The sequence below is a fragment of the Vespa crabro genome, chromosome 8 (assembly GCF_910589235.1).
Source record: "Vespa crabro chromosome 8, iyVesCrab1.2, whole genome shotgun sequence".
In the NCBI taxonomy this organism is placed as follows: Eukaryota; Metazoa; Arthropoda; class Insecta; order Hymenoptera; family Vespidae; genus Vespa; species Vespa crabro.
In genome coordinates, this window is record NC_060962.1 from 7,992,588 (window position 1) to 8,012,587 (window position 20,000).

Sequence of the window (20,000 nt, forward strand, 5' to 3'; positions counted from 1 at the left end):
AGAAAAAGGAATTAAACGGCGAGAAGAAATTGGATAAGTTGTGTAGTAAATAAAATAAATAATTGAATAAATAAAATTAAATTGAATAAAATAAAATGAATGAATTGAACGAACGAATGAATGAATGAATGTATGGATAAATAGATAGATAGATAGACGGATGGATGGATGGATGGATGGATAGATAGATAGATAAATAGATAGATAGACAGATAGATAGATAGATAGATAGATATATAGATAGATAAATAAATAAATGAAAGGGAAGAAAAGGGAAAGGGTGGAGAATAGAGCGAAAGAGCGAGCGACGAGCAAGGTGTTATCGATTTTATCACAGGGGCTAGGGGATTCTCTCTCTCATCGGGGTCTACGGCACGGGGTGGTGAGTCAGAGAGAGAGAGAGAGAGAGAGAGAGAGAGAGAGAGAGAGAGAGAGAGAGAGAGAGAGAGAGAGAGGGTTCGCCGCGCGATCACCAGAGGAATCGAAAGCTATATTAACTCTTATTTATTCTTTTTTACTCACCCTCCGAAAGCTCGAGATCCAGCTCGGCGAGTTTCTCCCTTACGTCCTCCGGGAGCTTGCCGATGTCGATGTTGAATTCGGCCATCGCTAGGCCATCCGCGCTAAGCCGAGATCGCGAATTCTCCAGCCGTGCATTCCTCAACCCGTCACCACCGCTCGGCCATCTTGCCTGCTACTGACTCTACTCCGTTGACGATAGGTGGCGCCCTATCGTCCTTCTCCTCCCCTCTCCCCGACCATTTCCTTCACGCTTAATAAACCTCTCTCTCTCTCTCTCTCTCTAACACACACCGTTAACACCAATCACAAGATTCAACCTACCACCACCACAGCTCGCCAACGACTGGCAGCGAACCCGGCACCTATGTACTGCTTTATCCAATGAATCTTTACTTCTTTTTTTTCTCTTCTTCCTCTTTTTTCTTTTTTTTTTTTTTTTCTTAATGTTCTTCCGTTATTATTATTATTATTATTATTGTTATTTTTTTTAGTTTGCATTCATGTCTATTTTTTTTCGTTTTTTTCTTTTTTTTTTTTTTTTTTTTTAACGAAAACGTAAACCAACTCGCTCGTGCGTACGTTTACGTTTACGTTCTATGCTTATTTTACATTTGTTGTGCGCGTATAGTACAATAGTTTAGTTTCCATGGTTTTTTTCTTTTCTTCTTTTCTTTTTTTTTTTTTTTTTTTATTTTTTTCGATAACACATCGCGTCGTTCTGTCGATAAAAAATTAAATGTACAATGGACTTACAACTTCTTAATAACTTTATTGAAAATGATTGAACGTTATACGGATACGTCGGTAATGTTCGTACCTATTTGATCTAGTTTACATAGATGACGTAGCGCTGTTTATAATTCCATTGGATCGCCTTTTTCCCGCCCTATTTCATAGTTCCTCGACAAGTCATTCGGTTAACCGTTATCTTGAGATAACCTCTCATTTTCTAAAAATCTATTGTGAATTTGTTTATATACAAATTATAATTTTTATATCGTTTATAATAATAAAATGGAGTTATTGCAAGATCCCATTTTTAAATCTAGATATCAGAAATATAAGCGCCGTGTGAAATTATGGGAAAGTGATTTTATGGAAAAATATGGACGTAAACCAACAAGGGTATGCATACAATACCATTTTATATTTTTCTTTTTTCGTTTACATAATATTTTGCTCATATATTCATTGACTTTTAATTCATATTAATTCATTTTCTTATTAACGTAGAATGATATCAAGGAGGCCGATATTACGATTAAGGAAGCATATAAAATGTATTGGAAATTAAAAACTGATGCATTGGAGGAGACCCTAATGGATATTACATTTTCTGAAGATACGGAAACGAATATTTCTGTTGTTGAGTCTTCTGTACGACAAGCTATAGGAAAAACAGAAGATAGATCATTAATAAATTCCAATGAGAAAGATAGCGAAAATATAGATCCGACGACTGCTACCTTGATAGACGAGCCCGAAATAAAAAATCTTAAGGACGTATGGAGCGACAATATTTGTAAAAATGTAGATTCCTCGTCTAAGAAGAAAAAACAATTGTTGGTCGGTAAATCGACTTCTTTTCAATTATCTCGAAATAAATTTACGTCTTCCAATTTTACAAAAAGAAATCCTCGAAAATCTTTACCTCAGACAAAGGTCAGAAATAATGTTAAAAAAGATGAAACTCATGACAAGTCGGAGACAAAAATTGACGTAATTGAAGAGGATACAAATAAAAAGACTAAGACTATTTTTGGTGATTCTGTAAAAATAATAAATACAGAATCGAAAGTCAATAGTCAGTCTGTAAATACGATTCATCAATTGATAGAGAATCAAATAATTACGATCAATCGAAATATAAATGAAGGATGGTTGAATAGATGCGTGGAAGAAAAAAATTCAGATACAAGCTCTATTTCTCAAAGACTTTCTAGTTTGAGTGATTCTGGTACTGAATCAATGGAATCTAATTCTCCGAAAGATATAAAAAAATTATCCAATGATAAATCATTACAGGTATCAGACGAAGAAGATTTTATATGTAATAGTGATACGGAAGAAGATCATAAAAATAAACGTATTAGAAATTCTAATAAAAAATTGAATGATGTTGATCGTGTTATCAAGCGACCTTGCATAGAAACTAATAATCTTTTATCTAATACCCTGTTAAAAATTAATGATGATGAAGCCAATGTATTAACGTTATGTAATATTGAAATAAATAATCCTTCAATGGAATTAAATTCACAAAGTATTGAGAAAAATATAAACGAAGAAAAAGAAATAGCACAAAGTAAAGATACACCAAATAATAAGAAAAATGACTCTAACACGGATAATTGTGTTAGTGAAGATATATCTTCAAAGGAAAAAAAATTAACAAGGACAAGAGGAAGAACACAAAGAGTTAAGAATAAGAATGATACAACGATGAACGATGAAAAATCAAATGAAACAAGACCTAAGAGACGTTCTAGAAAAAAACAAGTTATAGACAATGAAAAAAATGATGAAGATTCATTGTCAGCCATGGAAAATACTGATATGCCAATATATGGTATAGAAACTTTAGAAGCAGTGCCGCGCATTGCGATATGTTCGTCTAATACTGGAGATTTGGTCGCCGATTTTTCCAATTCAGTTTCATTATTAGATTCTGTTACATCTGTTAATTCTGTTACCAGTAATTTGAAAGGAACAAAAACTGATAAAGAAAAATTAGAACAAAAGGTTGCAACTGGAAACTTAAATGATAATTTTATTAGAGTAAATCTAAAGAAAAAAATTTTTGTACGTGGCAAAAAGTCATTTAATCTTTCGAAGTATAAGAAAAATCAATGGAAACAAAAAAAGAAAGCTTTAGAATCGAGCGAGGAAAATCTCGATGTAATTGATTATATCGAAAAGAATGGTATGTCCTGTTTTAAATGCGGTGGGACTGGACACTTTGCTCGTAATTGTACAGCATTGAAAACAAGTAATTTATTACCATTGATTGAGACTGATGAGCTTGCACAGTATCCAAGTTTAGAAGAGGCAGAAAAAATGGCAAGTCAAAGTGCCCTTATTGCGCATAGTAAACAAATTAATAGGCTACCCGAAAAACCTTTGTATGTCTCACAAAAAGAGGAATTACAATTAATATACAATGATGATGAATATATTTTGGATGATGCTGATATTGCAGAGATTATGGAAGAAGAAGGAGGAGGAGGAGGAGAAGAAGAAGAAGAAGAAGAAGAAGAAGGGAAAGAAAAGAAGGAGGAGATGAAAGTAAATATTATTTCTTATAAATATTTCTATAAACATTTTTTGTATGCGTGCGTGTGTGTGTGTGTGTGTGTGTGTGTATGTGTACATATACACTTGCTTTATACAATTATCGATATTTATTACAGGAAATTTCTGGAGTGCATAAAATTCCTGACGAATTACTAGCCAAATTATTACTCCCTGAAATTAAAGTATTAACTGCATTATATCCACCGAAAGAAGATCAATCTCTTATTAGTAATATTATAATCTTTCAAGAAAATGAGATATAATTAAAACATATTAATTAATTTTACTGTTACTTTTCTCTTAGATACACCAAAGGAAGTCTTTGAGGTTTTGCATATGTTTGGTCATAACAGCTTTAGACCGGGACAAGAGAAAGCAATAATGAGAATATTATCTGGTCAATCGACGTTACTTACTTTGTCAACTGGTTCTGGAAAATCTTTATGTTATCAATTGCCAGCATACTTATATTCCAAATATTCCACTTGCATAACATTAGTTATTTCGCCATTAGTATCATTAATGGATGATCAAGTCACTGGCATGCCATCATTTATATCTGCTGCTTGTTTGCATACTAATCAAACTCCTAAAGTAAGGGATAATGTAATGAGACTTGTAAAACAGTCGAAAATACAAATATTACTTATTTCACCAGAAGCAGTAGTCGCTGGTGAAAAATCAACTGGATTTGGTGCTTTACTTAGAGAACTTCCACCTATAGCATTTGCTTGTATAGACGAAGCTCATTGCATATCTCAATGGTCTCATAATTTCCGTCCATCGTATCTTATGATTTGTCGTGTACTTAAAGAAAAATTAGGGGTAAAAACAGTATTGGGTTTAACTGCAACTGCTACTAAATCCACTGCTGAAAGTATAGTTCATCATTTGGATATCCATGATGGAATGGCAGGCGTTATATCGGATATACCATTACCTAACAATCTATTTTTAACTGTATCAAGGGATGAACAAAGGGATAATGCTTTAGTTAAACTCTTGTTAAGTGAGAGATTCAAAGAATGTAATTCTATAATTATTTACTGCACACGTAGAGAAGAATGTATGCGAATCGCAGGTCTTCTAAGAGTTTCCCTGCTGGTAAATTTAATGTTATTCAAAGTATATACATTTATATGTATTTATATATACTATTATATTATTATATGTTTATCTTTAACAGGATTCACAACAGATTACAAAAGCAAATAGCAAAATATCGCATATAGCAGAGGCTTATCACGCAGGATTATCCTCTTATCGTCGTAAAATTGTACAGAAAGCTTTTATGAATGGACAAATTAAAATTGTGGTGGCAACTGTGGCATTTGGTATGGGTATTAATAAATCAGATATTCGTTCTGTAATACATTATAATATGCCAGCAACGTTTGAAGCATACGTACAAGAGGTGGGAAGAGCTGGTAGAGATGGATTGACTGCACAATGTCATTTATTCTTAAGTCCTGAGGTACTTATTGATTTTTTTTTCTTTTTTTTTTTTTTTTTTTCTTTTTTCTTCTTTTTTTTTCCACTTAATTTTAATATCTTAGAAATCATTAAAATCTTTCCTTTTATATTTTAGGAAAACAGTGACAAATGGGAATTGCGCAGACATATATACGCCAATAGTATCGACAGGCATACGATCAGACGTTTGCTTGCAAAAGTTTTTATACCTTGTTCATGTGCAGAGATAAATAAAAAAACACCTACTAAAAGATGTTCCGGTCATGAAGTTGGTCTACCGATCGATGAAATTGTTAGAACACTCGACATTACAGAAGAAATGATTTTGACTCTCTTATGTTATTTGGAATTGTATCATAAGAAATTTCTTACAGTTCTTTCTTCTGTTTATACAATGGCCAAGGTCAGTAGTTATAATGGTCCTCAAGCACTTAAATTGGCTGCACAATCGGTAAGTCAATAATATTTATTCTAAATTATATTTATTTATTTATTTATTTATTTATTTTTTTTTTTCAATGAACTCATACAAGTAATTATAATTGATGATTATTTATAATTTTTAGTGTCCACCACTTGCAATGGCAATAGCATTGGATTTAAAAAAAGGTATTTCTCATGAAAAAAGTACAACCATAGAATTTCCTGTTATCGATATTGCCTCGATTATTGGCTGGGACAGTGGTGTGGTTAAAAAACATCTCAAAGATTTAGAATGGAGAACAGGTAGATTTAAATATAATAATGGTCATTAAAGATAATGATATTTTATAAAATATAATAATTATTTATTCTTCGATTTTCAATTATAGTCGATGGTAAATCAAAACGTTCTGCTATATCGGTTCGTTACGATACATTAGGTTTAAGAGTTAAAGCTCAAGGTGATTTAACTGATGCTGAATTAGATGAAGCTTTAGATGTTTTGGTATCCAGAACGCAATCGCAAGAAGTTTGTTCCTTGCAACAACTTGAATCTATTAGTATGTCACTTCAAAAATTCAGCGTACCAATGATTAATCAATGTTCGATTATGTCTGAAGAAATAATAAATAAATCGGAGGAACTTAAAAATACGATACGAAATTATTTCAAATCGGATCACTTGACCAATGAGACCGTTTGTAGACCACAAGTGAGTATATGTAAAATAATAATGAAAAATAAAAAATTTTATCTGATTTTTTTTTTTTTTTTTTTTTTTTTTTTTTACTCTAATTAATAATAACATTGTATTTATATTATTACAGGTTAGATTATTGAACGAAGCACAAATTGCTAATGACGTACGTAGTTTGATTTTGAGTTACAAAGATAATAATTTTACTGGTCGTGCAGTGGCACGAATCTTTCATGGCATACAAAGTCCAAATTATCCTGCCATTGTCTGGAGTAAATGCCGCTTTTGGAGGACATATATATCGTCTGATTTTAATGCGATTTGTCAAATAGCAACTAAAGAAATTTTAGCGTTACGTTAGTTAATACTTTTTTTTCATGCATTTCATTTGTTTTGATGACTGAGTAAATTTATTTTATATATATATATATATACACACACATATATGTAGAATATAAACTCTATTTTTTCTTTTTTTTTTTTTTCCTTTTTTTCTTTTTTTTTTTTTTCTTTTTTTTTCTTTTTTTTTTATTAAAGATAAGTTTTAAATAAGATATTTTAAAATTATATCGATAATTAAACATTAATTGCAAGATCATTACTGTATAGAAAATAAATTTTTTTACTTTTGTTTTTAAACTCTGACGTTTTATTAAATATAAATATTAATAGAAAATAACCTTATTCCCATAATGTCCTTGATATAAAATTTGATAAGAAATGAATAACATATAAAATATTTTATTCGTAGTATCGTTATTTATTAGAAACACGTTTGAACACATCGACGGACAATCACGAAATGACGAAACACCTGTATCCCTCTAGCGGCACTATAGATAAACAAACTTTAGAATCTTTTAAATAATAACAATCGAGTATTCGTGGCAAAAGCCATATTCTTTGCTTATACCTTATTTTATGATTATTTTCAATTTTTATAAGAGAATTAATAAAAATAAGATTAAATTTTCTTTTCTCGTTCGATGTATTAAATATTGAAGGGGAAAAAAAAAAAAAAAAAGAAAAACCTCTTTATTTCGATAAAGAGTCCTTCTGATCACTCGTAATGTGTGCTTTCATTGTCACTTGAAGTCTTGAACGTGATAATTTCATGTATAAAAATTCGACAATAAAGTGTATAATCATATTGCCATTGTAAATAATATCATTGTGATTTAGGAATTTGATAGGACTTAATATGATAGGCAAAAATGAAGAAGAGGATACCAATGATAATAATTTATATCGTATTAAATTAATAGCCAATAAAAGAAAATCTTTGGAAGACAATACAGCACAAGTAAGTAATGTATGATAATGTATGAATATTTAATCTTATAATTAGAATATTATTAGCATTAAGAATATTTTCTTTAACATTGTAGATACAAGAAAAGATTAAACATTGTTTTGCACAATTGACAGATGCATTAAGATTAAGGGAAAGGCAATTATTGCGTCAAGCTGAAGCAGTACACACTCAACAGCTTTCTTTGCTACAATCTAGTTTAGATTTTATTCCATCTTTAATTGTGAATTTACAAAAGAAAGAAGATCTTTTAGAACAGATACAACATTTTGGTAATATAGAATTATCCGGAAAAAATTGTATTACGGTAAAAGATATTGAGCCTTACAAAGTTGCGGAATATGAAGAAGCTAATAAAGATCATGTCAGTTTTGACAAGTCAATCAAATTTGATAAAGACGTCAATCCTATAACTAAACAAATAAGGAACATTGATATCGATAAATTAAATATATCATTAGATTGTGCAAATATCTTTGATGATTCCAGAAGTTTTTTAAACTCCAGTTTAAATTCAAGTATAGAAAATGAAAGACATTTACAAATATTAGAATCAAATAATATTTCTGAAATGTGCAAGGATTCTAAAGTTTTGCCATTGTGTTCTTCATTATACATAATAAAGCAAGATCCTAATACGTGTATCAAAGAGAATGGAGAACATCAATTTAATAATAAATGTGCAAACGATCTACAGGATATTACTATGCCTAATCAAGGTGCAAATATTTTAATGAATGGAATAAATGAAGATATTAATATAAGAGTGCAACTAAATGAAAAATCATTGGATAAGACAGATTCATTTGAATCCAATCGTTCTGATGATCAACATGATATATCTGATCGAATAAAAAATATGGAAACTATAAAAAATCAAGATGTTTTGAAACCTGTCCGTGAACATCCAAAACAAGTTCAACAATGGTTAGAACAAATATTGGTGGAAACAGAAATAGAACCGATAGTCCACGAGGTAGGACAATTTTCCGAATTATCAGAAGTTCAACATTATAATAAGCTTCAATTGGAAACATAAATAACATTAATTTATATAATGTTTGTCATCAAAAAAGGAATTGCACTACTTATTTAATTTATATCTCTTTGAATTTTATAAGAATACTTTCATGTCTTAAGTGGGGCCAAAGTTTCCATGATAATGGAAAGTAAACCAAGAAGTCTGATTTATCATTACAATTATGTCATATGCATTTTATAACTTATTTTCATTATTCGATATTATTTTATATTATGATACACTGGACTTATCTCTTTTTATATTTGCATTTGAGTATGTAAGGCATTCTTTGTTAGAAAGGTGCACATAAAATAATAATAATAATGTGCTTTCATTTTGTGCTTTGAATATTTTATTCTTATAAAAGTACTTTTTTTTTACAAGTTTGAGTACTTCCGAATACTTCTTTCTTTCTTTTTTTTCTTTCCTTTTTTTTTTTTTTTTTTTTCGTATTTTACGTTTCATTTCTATAAAACTGAAATGCACTGCAGTAATTGAAAGAAACATTAATAAATATTTATTGTTCGTCATTAATATATAAAACAGAAACAAATATTAATTTGAATAATGTTTAATATACATATTGACTTAAAATGCGCAAGGGTAAAGATTGATAGTAATATTTATAACAGTACTTCATTAAAACTTAAACAATTATTTTAAATCCGATAAAAACTAAGTTATTATTGTACACAGATCACATAAGGCATTGCAATAAGTGATTTAAATTGTACTGAACTATTATCTTTAATATATGTGCGTATATTTTTTTATTAGAATTAACTTAAAGGCTCGGTGGGGTTTTCAACGAATTACAATTAGCATGCAAGTTTTTTTTTATTATGTTTCTCTATCTTTTTTTTCTTTTTTTTTTCTTTTTTTTTTTTTTTTTTTTTTAACCATATATATATATATATATATAAGATTTTATATATTTGTGTATCATGTATAGGTGTGCTTTAAAAGTCACTTTCCTTTTTGAAGTGACGAATATATAATAAGACATAAGTTCATATACAATTATACCCTTTATTTATTATCAGTTTGACAACTGAATGTCTATTTTACGTAATCGAATATTTATATAATAGTCTCTTTTGTACTGGTGTTATAAGCGAATATAAATGGTACCTTTATTCCATATTGTGCTGTTATGTGTTCTCTAATTATCATTATCAAAGCAAGAAAATGTTTTACTATAAAAAATAATCTTTCAAGTTTTTCGATTTGTTTGTCCTTGTAATTTTTCACATACAAATATATGTAAATTAATTATATCATATTATGGAAATATTCATAGATGATCAAATAAGTATCGGTTGTAAAAGATGTGTACTGAAAATATTATCCATAAGTTGTTATAAATCTTATGGTAAATGCTCTGTTCAATTCCTTAGTAATATTTGAATATGATACATTGAAGATATTTTACATTACGTTAATAAAGAACTCGATAATTGCTTATACCTATTTTTATAACATTTAAAGATTTGAATAATTTTTAAACATTTTGTTTTAATGTAAAAGAAGTAAAATCTTCGGTTTAGTAAATCCTATTTTTTTTTTTTCCTTTTCTTTTGTTTTCTCTTTTTTTCCTTTTTCCTTTTTCACACACTCTTTTATGTATATTGTATACATAATTTGGTCGTTCGTATGTATTTTTATAATTGAATCTATAAAAATCAAATTTTTGCCTGGACAATATCAATTAATTTTAAATACGATACACACTATACATACAAAAAAAAAAAAAAAATAAAAAAGAAAAAAAGAAATAAATTAGCACATATTTCAGCATTTTACTTCTGAGATATAAGTAATTAAGCACGAAGATATATATATATATATATATATATATATATATATATATATATATATTATATATACTGTTTAACTTACGATGTCAAAATTGGAATAATCACATGTACGCATGCGTATATATACTATACTCGCGGACACATACATAAATAATATATGTATGCGCATATACATATAGATTGTACCATATGTATGTAAATATATATATATATATATATATACATATGTTAGTACACATCTATATACATGTATGTATATATATATATATATATATATATTTACTTACTCGCATATGCAGTTGCATACAAATCTATATGTATTGTTTTGATTTGAATAAGAAGTTAAATTATCTTTTAGAGAGGAACTGATTATTTACTTAAGTTTCTAAAACTAAGGCTCAGCTTGGGTCATAATGGAAGTAATAGATCGTGAGAAAATTTGGTTGGTCTTTCAAGTAAATGATCGTGTGTGTTTTTAATCCATCATTTAAGCGACACTTGATAGAAAATCCAATCTTCGAAGAAAGACGGTACAAAAGCACGATCTTTTGCAAATGTTACGGGTACGCAGAGTTGAGATAATACCTCTTCATACATCTTCAGTGATTCAGGACAGGAAGCACCATTTCCCTTTGAAAAGGAAAAAATTCACGATATATATATATATATATATTATTTTATTATTGAGATATCAATGAGTAAAACTTACATGAGTCATATATTTTCCCGTGGGCTTAAGTACTTTCACCGAAGAATTTAGAATTAATCTTATAAAATCCCATGCATCGCCATGAGGAGTAGTACTGATTGGAATATCAGTTAAATCGCCAAAAACATAATCAAATTGACGACCTTCTTCTATCATGTGTGCAAGTGCCTTTACACAATCACCAACTATTATCTATAATTCATAAAGTTTTTAAATAAATTTTTTTTTTTAATATTTTCATCTGGAATTTCTTTTAATAATTTGATATGAATTATTTTTTCTTTCTTTCTTTCTTTTTTTTTTTTTCCACAATTATACCTCGTAGTTATCACCCTTCCTCTTATCTAAACAATCTCCGCATATGCTTCTCATGTGTTGACTACAAGCTTTCATAACGACATCATCGATCTAGGAAAAAAAATATTAATTGATAATAGAATGATATATAAGATTAAATTAAATCAAAGCCAGAGCATAATATATACCTCAAGCATTGTTATATATTTTGGCTTTTCCTTGAGCAATTCCCAGAGTAAGCCCCCATCACCACCACCAAGGATAACTATCTCTTTTCCAGCATAACTTTCCTTACCACGTTGCATCAACGTTTCTGTATATATAAGATCCGCTTCGGACATGTCTAAAAGTGTTTTATAATAATTTGTTACATATTCCTTAATGAAATGATACGTTCAATTATATTTTCCTTACTTTGTAACTCATCAAGAACCAAAAGGTTACCAAGAGATTTGGAATGGACAATTTGTACCTTTTGATAAGGCGACCGTGCCTCAAACACCAGCTTATCAATGTCATATTCAAGCAATCTCTCATCTTGAAAAACAAAGATAGTATTTATTAGTAAATAAATTTTGGCAATGGTATTCTCTAAAATGTGGACTCTCAATCTAAGACATGCTTTAATCGTATAGCTCTTACAATAATAATTTGTTTAAAATAATTAATATGGGTGGTGATATACAAGCTGTAACAAACTATAAAAAAAAAAAAAGAAAAAAAAAGAAAAAAAAAAAGAAAAAACAAACAAACAAAGAGAAAAAGAAAATATATGGTTTCCTTGAATAGACAGTATTTCATTTGATAATATTTTATGTATATTTATATATATATATATGATAAAATACTAAGAGTGTGTGATATAATTAAGGGAACATTAAATAAAATGCTTGGCCATGCAAATACAAGGCAAACATCATCATTATTATGTACAATCTAAAAACTGATAAAAAGTGTGTGAAAAACATATACACTCTAGTTTAAAAACCAACTAAAAAGACCTTAACTCTTATGCACATACACGGCAGCAACCTAATGCGTTATACCATCCATCATCCCTGAGTATCTAGCAGAGCATTAAAAGCAGTCAAATTAGTGTTAAAAAATCAGTACTTTGTTAAATCAGTATTATTTATTTTTTTTTTGTCTAATGTATGTACAATTATTTTATAAACAAATTTGCTGCAAACATATAAGAACTAATAGAAGTTATAGATATTTTATGAAATAATGAGTAGTTGTTTTTAGATATCTGTTGAGAAACCTTTTTATATTTTTCATACTTCAATTGTCATATCAAAGATAGAACCATATAATTCATAAAAAAGAAAATAGTTCAGTGAGACATTTAAAGAAAAATCTATTTGACATTAAAAATTGCATTTAAAAATTTTCCTCTCTAGTCAAAAAATATATTGAAAATTAAAGAGCTCATATAAAAAATAAAAATAACAATTTGGTTTAGTATTTAAATGAAAAATTATCAAATTTTAGAATATAATGGAATATTTTTTTTTTTTTTTTTTTTTTTTCACATGATTGTATGGAGAAAAGGACCCTTTTGATATAATTCTGCTCTGATATTATTTTCAACGAGTTGACAATTGACCGTAAACATAATTATAAATAAAACTCACCGGCGGTAGGAAAGTATCTCTCAAAAGGTCCACCGCGTTTAATGGGGATAAGCGTGTGTGACCGCGTAGCGGTTGCCGCTGCCTGCAACGCCGTCTCCAATTCTCTGGCCAACTACCATGGCCATGAAGCGAACCAATGAATAAACAGAACAAATGCACTATCTTGTTAAACGAATTTCTACATCCCTGTAGAGAAGCTAAAAAGTATCAAGATCTGGTATCTCGATGTCAAAAGATTTAAATGCCCTTTTCATAGATGTAATCAAAGTTAACTGAATAAAGAGATCGACATTAAATGCGTTAAGGACCAATCAATTGATCTATTTATTTCTATAATTATAATCGAGTATACCAGTTGTCAGAAAAGTAGAGAATAGTAATGATAAAAAAAAAAAAAAGAGATAAGAGCACGAGCAAGTCAGGTGCTAAATAATTCCATAATATGCAAGAGTGTGCTGGGGGGGAGAGGGTAAACTAAAATTAGCATTCTTGGCAAGCGATCTACCCTAAATATCTATTAGTAACAATCAATAGCAATTATAATTCTAGAGTAGTATTCCATGATAATCTATAAATATAAAAATGAAGGTTAAGAGAATAATCGAGGAACAAATTTGATCGTGGGAAAGCAATTTCTACCTGATAGTGTCAGATAGAGGTCATATACGGTTCCTCGTCTTACAGGTGGCAAACACTTGCTGCGTTGGCTGTTCAAAGCCATGGCAACATCAGCTTCCAAGTATCGCCACTGCTACAACGTCCTGTTGGTTATGCTATGTTTCCCTTCTCCTTTACATTAAATTATCTACTTACTACTATAGCAACAGTAGCGTGCAAAAAAAAAAAGATAAATTTAGCCCGATCTGTCATTTGTTTTTTTTTTTTTTTCAAGCGCAAAGAGGCTAATATTATCCCACGATACACCACTCTTTCTGAGAACTTGCATAAAATTCGGCATGCCATACTATAGATAATTAAAATCTCGATAAAACCGATCATCAAGATTTATTATTTTTTTTTCTATCTGAACATATAATTGTATCGTCTCAAGGGATCAAATCGTTGTATAACTGATTTTATCTCTTGATACAAACTAAATTACCTTATTGTTTTGTCAAAAGATGTAACGTATGACACGGAAATATTAACCTATTTCAATAAATTTCCCACAGATGTATATTAAAAATAATAAAAAAAAAAAAAAAAAAAGGAGTCAATATATAATTAATATCAAAAAAAAAAAAAATATATTATTCTTTGTTATTAGAAACTATTATTCACAAAATAGTATATTATACAGGCGTGCTACTGAGAATAAGTATATTAAAAATAATATATAATATATTATTATACCTCAAATGTTAATAATGCTTCTTCATCATCCTGTTTGAAATATTCAATGTTTAACGTCACTAGGCCTTCCTTATATCCTCTTACAGTTATCAGACTACCTTTTGGGCCAGTATATAAAATCAATAAACTGCCATCGATGTTTGATTCTGTTAATGGTTTTAAACCAATAAAATGTTCACCCAGAACATTTGCTATAGCAGATTTTAAATTTGAACGTTTCTCCAAGTCTGCTATAACATTAGCAGATACAGTGAAGTCAAGAAGGATAGTATGGACAACCATTATTAATCAATCTATAATACACAATATATTTATATATTAATAACAATTGGAAATAATCGTTAGATATGATCGTAATAAAAAGTATAAATACATTTTAATTTATGAATTCAATCAATAAAATTAGGAGTACATATAGTAGACATGTATGTACATGCAATGGAAATATTATAAATGGTTAATGTATGGTTAAGATTATTAATCAATAATTATTTCGTAATAATATATGAAGGACAACTCGAATCAACAAAGAGAACATTATATAATTGTTTTAATAGGAAAGCATTTCTGTCTAATGTCTTCGCCATGTACATCTTTTCTAATGTATCTTTGTAAGAATTTACCAAGATATATATATATTGGCATTTAATCACTGTTCACGAAATTGATAATCCTATTATTATATAGTATTAATTACAATACTCACTGATAATTCTAATAATTATTTCTTAATTGTCACCAATTAATATCCTTCGGTTTTCAGAATAAAAATTTTATTAACCGCTGCGCGTCTAGGGTATCCTGGTGCCAACAGATACTCAAGTACATACTATATACAATATATAAGTCAGTGCTATCAACAGAATTATATATAACCGTTCGATGATAATAATAATAATAATAATAATAATAATAATAATAATAATAATAATAATAATGATAATGATAATAATAATGATAATAATTTCTTTCTCCTTCTTCTTTTTTTTTTCCCACCCCTCTAATTTCAATCAATCTAATAAAATCAATATATTCGATTCCATTGCCTTTAAACAAAAAGAAATATTTTAAACGTGTCCATGTTGTAAATTTGACCAATGTATTTCTCTTACCGTAAGTAAGGATAGCCAATCAGAACGTTTCTCTTTCGCGCATTAATATTGGCTCGGCGGATTAACGTTTCACTAGAAAAACCGTCGGGGAAACGCGCGCTTTAGAACGATCGTTCTTCTCATATGTATATATAAATATATCTATATAAAAGATTTTTATATATATTTTTTATTAAAAAATACGAATTAAACTTACCGAGTGTATTTTTTTTATCGATAAAACTGCCAAGTGCGTGTGTGTACATATTCTTGCAATGTACGAGCTAGAAGAAATCTGCGAAATAGAAATGGTCTATTCTCTACGAAAGTTCTTCACCGTAAGTAAGAATATATATATATATATATATATATATATATATATGCATATATAACGAAATATATCGAAGATTATTATTTATTTGCATTCGTATGTCATATAATTATTACTACGTATTATTTCGCTCGAGTAATAAAATCACGTATTTTTTCTTCGTGATTGCTTTTTTTTTTGTCTTTTTCTTTTTCTTTTTTTTTTTTTTTCTTTTTTCTTATTGTTTTATTTTTCTTGAAGTATACGTGAGTTCACGCTGTATGCGTGTGTTAACGAATATGAAAAGTTCGAGAAACGTTAAGTTCGCCATTTTTTTTTTTTTTTAATTACATATACGAACAAAACCTTCTTTTTTTCTTTTTTATTTTTATTTCTTTTCTTTTCTTTTCTTTTTTTTTTTTTTTTTTTCTATATAAGAGCAGATTATTTACGTAGCAGGTATCTTTTTTTTTTTTTTTCGTTGGATAATTCGAGATAGGATATTGTTTTGTGTTTCTTCGTTTTTTTTTTTTTTTTTTTTTTTTTTATTTTCATATGCTTTTCGTTGTGTGTTATAAGATATTGATATTATGCTATAATATTCTACAAGTTAGTTTTGATAAGAAGTGAAAAAAAACGAAAAGGGCTTCTCCCGAAGGCCTATCAATTCGTTTTGTTCAATAGTAAAAATAAGATAGGATTAAAAAAAAAAATAAAAAAAAAAAAAAAAAAAAAAAAATAAAAGATAAAAGATAAAAATAATAAAGAAAAAAAAAAAAAAAGTGAAATAAAATAGAACAAACGAAAGGCTCTGTACGTTATCATCGGTTATAATCGTTGATTTTTAAAGTAATAAGAAGATGTACAAAGCGAGTGTTCCGTTTTCTTTTCTTTTTTTTTTTTTGTTTTTTTTTGCTTTTTCTTTTTTTTTTTTTACACACACGAGATTATCTACTGACTGATGGGACTCTCTCTATGGTTTTATTTTATTCTCTAAGGTTAATCATTAATTATTATTCATCGCGAATTGTCGGTAATCATGTATGGTTCCCGTTTGAAAATTCTCGCGATTCGAACGACGAGTTGAACGTTTATTATTACGATTAATAATAATAATAATAATAATAATAATAATAATAATAATAATAATAATAATAATAGTAATAATAATAATAATAATAATTATAATAATTATAATAATAATAATAATAATAATAATAATAATAATAATAATTGTAATTTACACTCTGTAAGGCGATCGATCTAGTCTCTCTTTTTTTTTTTTTCTTTTTCGCTTTTTTCTTTTGCATTCATTTCCTTTCCTTTTCTTTTTCTGTTTCTTGTAAGTACTACATGGATTTTGGCACTTAGATTTATACGATTGCACTAATTACGGAGTGATACCGTTTATACCGAGAGAAAACATTTTTATCGACATTATGAATTATCATCATTCCTCCATTTCTACTTTACCAACCGATCTGCTTTTCGATTTACCCGTTAATACAGATTATTACCATCACGGGATTTATCGACGGAGTATACGTAATATTATCGATAGAAAATGATTCGTCTCCCTTATGTGCGCGCTAGTGTACGATATTTGTTTGCGTGTTTACGTGTATGTATATGATATACGTGTTTGTGGTGTGTGTTCGTTTGTTAACATAGAAGTTGCAAAGATATTAATTATGAACGATTGCTTTGACAAATCGCTTTAAAGCTTAGTAAAGCGACGCAAAACTGCGATTATTGTGGCATAACTATTCTCTATGACATTTTTTTTTCTTTATTATTAACTCATTGGGAAACGAAACTCTTTGATTATTTATATACTTATGTGCAGATATATCGGTGTTTAACGCATGATTATACATCGGAATTGATTAATGACAATTTTTAGAATAACGGTTTTAGAATACATTTCTTCTTCTTCTTTTTTTTTTTTTTCTTGGCGTTTTTTCCCTTTTTTTTTTCTGCAACTGTTTTCTCTCGGAACAAAACTTAGGCACGTTTATATACGTATTCATGTCGCAGTATCACCTACTACCGTCGTATATTTATTTCTATCTTATTTTTTCCCCTCCCCCCCCCATTTCTTTTTTCTCCCTTTCCTTCTTCTTTCTTTTTTCTTTTCTTTTTCGGGACAACGGCAGTGACATTTCATATGATTTGTGTACGTGTGTGTGCGTGCGTGCGTGCATGTGTATGTGCGTGCGTGTGTGTGTGTGTGTGTGTATCGAACGCGATTATTATCTATCAGATATATTACAGGACATTAGAATCGATCTAAAAGGATAGTTTCACTTGGAACTGGATCGTTTTCATTTACATACACGTTCATGTTAAAACGTTACGCTGTGCTAGCGATGACATTAATCGAAATACGTCAATAAAATGATGATGAGGACGATGACAATGTTGATGATGACGACGACGATGACGACGACAAGGATGAGTTTCGTGGTTAGATCGTTACACAGCCTAACGTTCGTTATCGAGGATGATATTTCCATTCGAAGAATTTTTTGTTGTTTTCTTTTCTTTTTTTCTTTTTTTGATTTCTTACTTTTAAACGAGACCAAAATCCGTGTGAACGGTGACGTCGCAATTGTTTGGCTTTTCGGCAGCCGCCATATTAACTTCGACCAATGTATCGACGCTATTTATCGGGCAACCCTTAAGTATCTTTTGTGCTGCCAAACTTGTAAATTGAACTTGCATGTCGCTCAAACTCGGATAAGAATAAAGATCGCCACGGCTAACCGTCTTTTCTAAATTAGGCTCGGAGCCCTGAGGTGCTCTTTGTTGTTTACCCGATTCGAGATTTTCGATGTAGACGTTATTGAAGGATCCACCAAAGCCATCGAAGGATTTTGTCGGTGATGGAGGATTAGATGAGATATTATTTTTTGATCCTGGACGGAGAAGGTTCCGATAACTGAGTGCATCCTTCGACAAAGAGAGACTAAGCTTTCGTGAATTATTCATGGCATCGTTCGTATTTTTCGTACTGGATAAATTACCGGTAGTGTGTTCATGTGACAATGAATTTTTATCAATGTTACCACTTGATCCGTCTATTAGATGTGCTTGACTATTGTTCAAACGATTGGTTAACTTTAATTTACTAGGTGTTTCCTCTTCTACTTTAGGCTTGTTTTCTTTATCGGACTCCGAGAGAAGTCCAGGCTTGGTCTCCTTTCCAGAATACAAAGAGGACGGTCGATCGATTTTACTCGATTTATTTAGTTTCTCCTCGTCGAGTTTACCCTTAAAAAGTTTCTCCTCGTCCATTCGAGACTTGTATGCCTTCTCGCCAACTAGTTCGCGTTCTTGTTTCTCCTTACACTCTGTCAAGTCCTTCTCCGTAACCTTGGTCTTAACCGTACCATTTTCAAAAGTAATTACAGATCTCATCGGTGAATTATTTTGATGTACGTAGATCTTAGTCCCTGGGGATCCAGAAATGGTCGTAGTACTCGTAGCATTTGATGCCAATGTTACGCTATTCTGTATAGCACGTTGTTCCTGTGACGAATTAACCGGACTGAGATTCGTCGACACTTGAAGCGTTATCGAGTTCTGTGCTTCTTGGAGAGGCGTTAACGATCCCTGCTGTACGACCTTCAACGGTGACGATTTCGCCGGCAGCGTGTTCGTCTTCAGCGGGGAAGACGAAAGTTTACCGCTAGAAATCGATTTCCCACTCGAGTGAGACGAATGACCGGAAGACGTCTTTTGCAGTACCTACGAGGAAATAGATTTCTCATTTGAAGCGTTAGAAAGTAGCGAGGATCGGTGCAAGCAAGCAAGCACACGCGTAAAGACACTTATACTATTATATATGTTTTATATATATATATATATATACATATGTATGGTATATATATATATATATATATATATATATATGGTAGGTAGGTGTATCTAAGTATATATGTAGATTTGCGTTCGATCAGCGAACGGCCATCGTTAAAACCAGATCTCGAGGCGTACATTTTATTTATTTATTTATGTATATATGTATATAATCTATCTATC

General features: G+C 29.8%; 5 protein-coding genes across 10 annotated transcripts in view; 2 read left to right on the plus strand and 3 right to left on the minus strand.

Annotated features, from left to right (window-relative positions):
* The window catches only part of LOC124426154 (disco-interacting protein 2 homolog A), a 66,935-nt gene extending 66,074 nt beyond the window's left edge, over positions 1-861 (minus strand). Inside the window, exon 1 of the mRNA XM_046967509.1 lies at positions 523-861. Within this exon, the coding sequence (XP_046823465.1) occupies positions 523-607 (85 nt within the window). The 5' untranslated portion in view covers positions 608-861. The remainder of the gene's footprint in view (positions 1-522) is intronic.
* A 517-nt stretch (positions 862-1,378) lies between these two features.
* On the plus strand, positions 1,379-6,881 carry LOC124426079 (ATP-dependent DNA helicase Q4). The gene is made up of 9 exons (XM_046967354.1): positions 1,379-1,647; positions 1,756-3,807; positions 3,933-4,044; positions 4,121-4,920; positions 5,003-5,290; positions 5,405-5,740; positions 5,856-6,015; positions 6,102-6,424; positions 6,540-6,881. The coding sequence occupies exons 1-9, from the start codon at positions 1,537-1,539 to the stop codon at positions 6,768-6,770; spliced, it is 4,413 nt and encodes a 1,470-aa protein (XP_046823310.1). The 5' UTR covers positions 1,379-1,536; the 3' UTR covers positions 6,771-6,881.
* Positions 6,882-7,251: 370 nt separating this feature from the next.
* On the plus strand, positions 7,252-9,639 carry LOC124426325. The gene is made up of 2 exons (XM_046967881.1): positions 7,252-7,712; positions 7,798-9,639. Exons 1-2 carry the CDS (start codon positions 7,611-7,613, stop codon positions 8,758-8,760), a joined length of 1,065 nt encoding a protein of 354 aa, XP_046823837.1. The 5' UTR covers positions 7,252-7,610; the 3' UTR covers positions 8,761-9,639.
* Positions 9,640-10,906: 1,267 nt separating this feature from the next.
* LOC124426327 (spermine synthase) lies at positions 10,907-15,411 on the minus strand. 3 transcript variants are annotated; one of them, XM_046967886.1, is made up of 8 exons: positions 15,262-15,411; positions 14,556-14,848; positions 13,203-13,314; positions 11,980-12,102; positions 11,754-11,908; positions 11,587-11,676; positions 11,269-11,460; positions 10,907-11,189 (listed from the first exon to the last, which is right to left on the minus strand). In XM_046967886.1, the coding sequence occupies exons 2-8, from the start codon at positions 14,835-14,837 to the stop codon at positions 11,043-11,045; spliced, it is 1,101 nt and encodes a 366-aa protein (XP_046823842.1). In that variant the 5' UTR covers positions 14,838-14,848; positions 15,262-15,411; the 3' UTR covers positions 10,907-11,042. The 3 variants fall into 3 exon arrangements, with proteins under 3 accessions (XP_046823842.1, XP_046823845.1, XP_046823844.1); XM_046967889.1 differs by lacking the exon at positions 13,203-13,314 and adding an exon at positions 13,842-13,950; XM_046967888.1 differs by lacking the exon at positions 13,203-13,314 and adding an exon at positions 13,842-13,953.
* A 1,066-nt stretch (positions 15,412-16,477) lies between these two features.
* LOC124426326 (storkhead-box protein 2) overlaps positions 16,478-20,000 on the minus strand; it is an 85,620-nt gene continuing 82,097 nt past the window's right edge. For all 4 annotated transcript variants that reach the window (XM_046967883.1, XM_046967882.1, XM_046967885.1 and 1 more), the window contains one exon: positions 16,478-19,706. In XM_046967883.1, the coding sequence (XP_046823839.1) occupies positions 18,528-19,706 (1,179 nt within the window). In that variant the 3' untranslated portion in view covers positions 16,478-18,527. The remainder of the gene's footprint in view (positions 19,707-20,000) is intronic.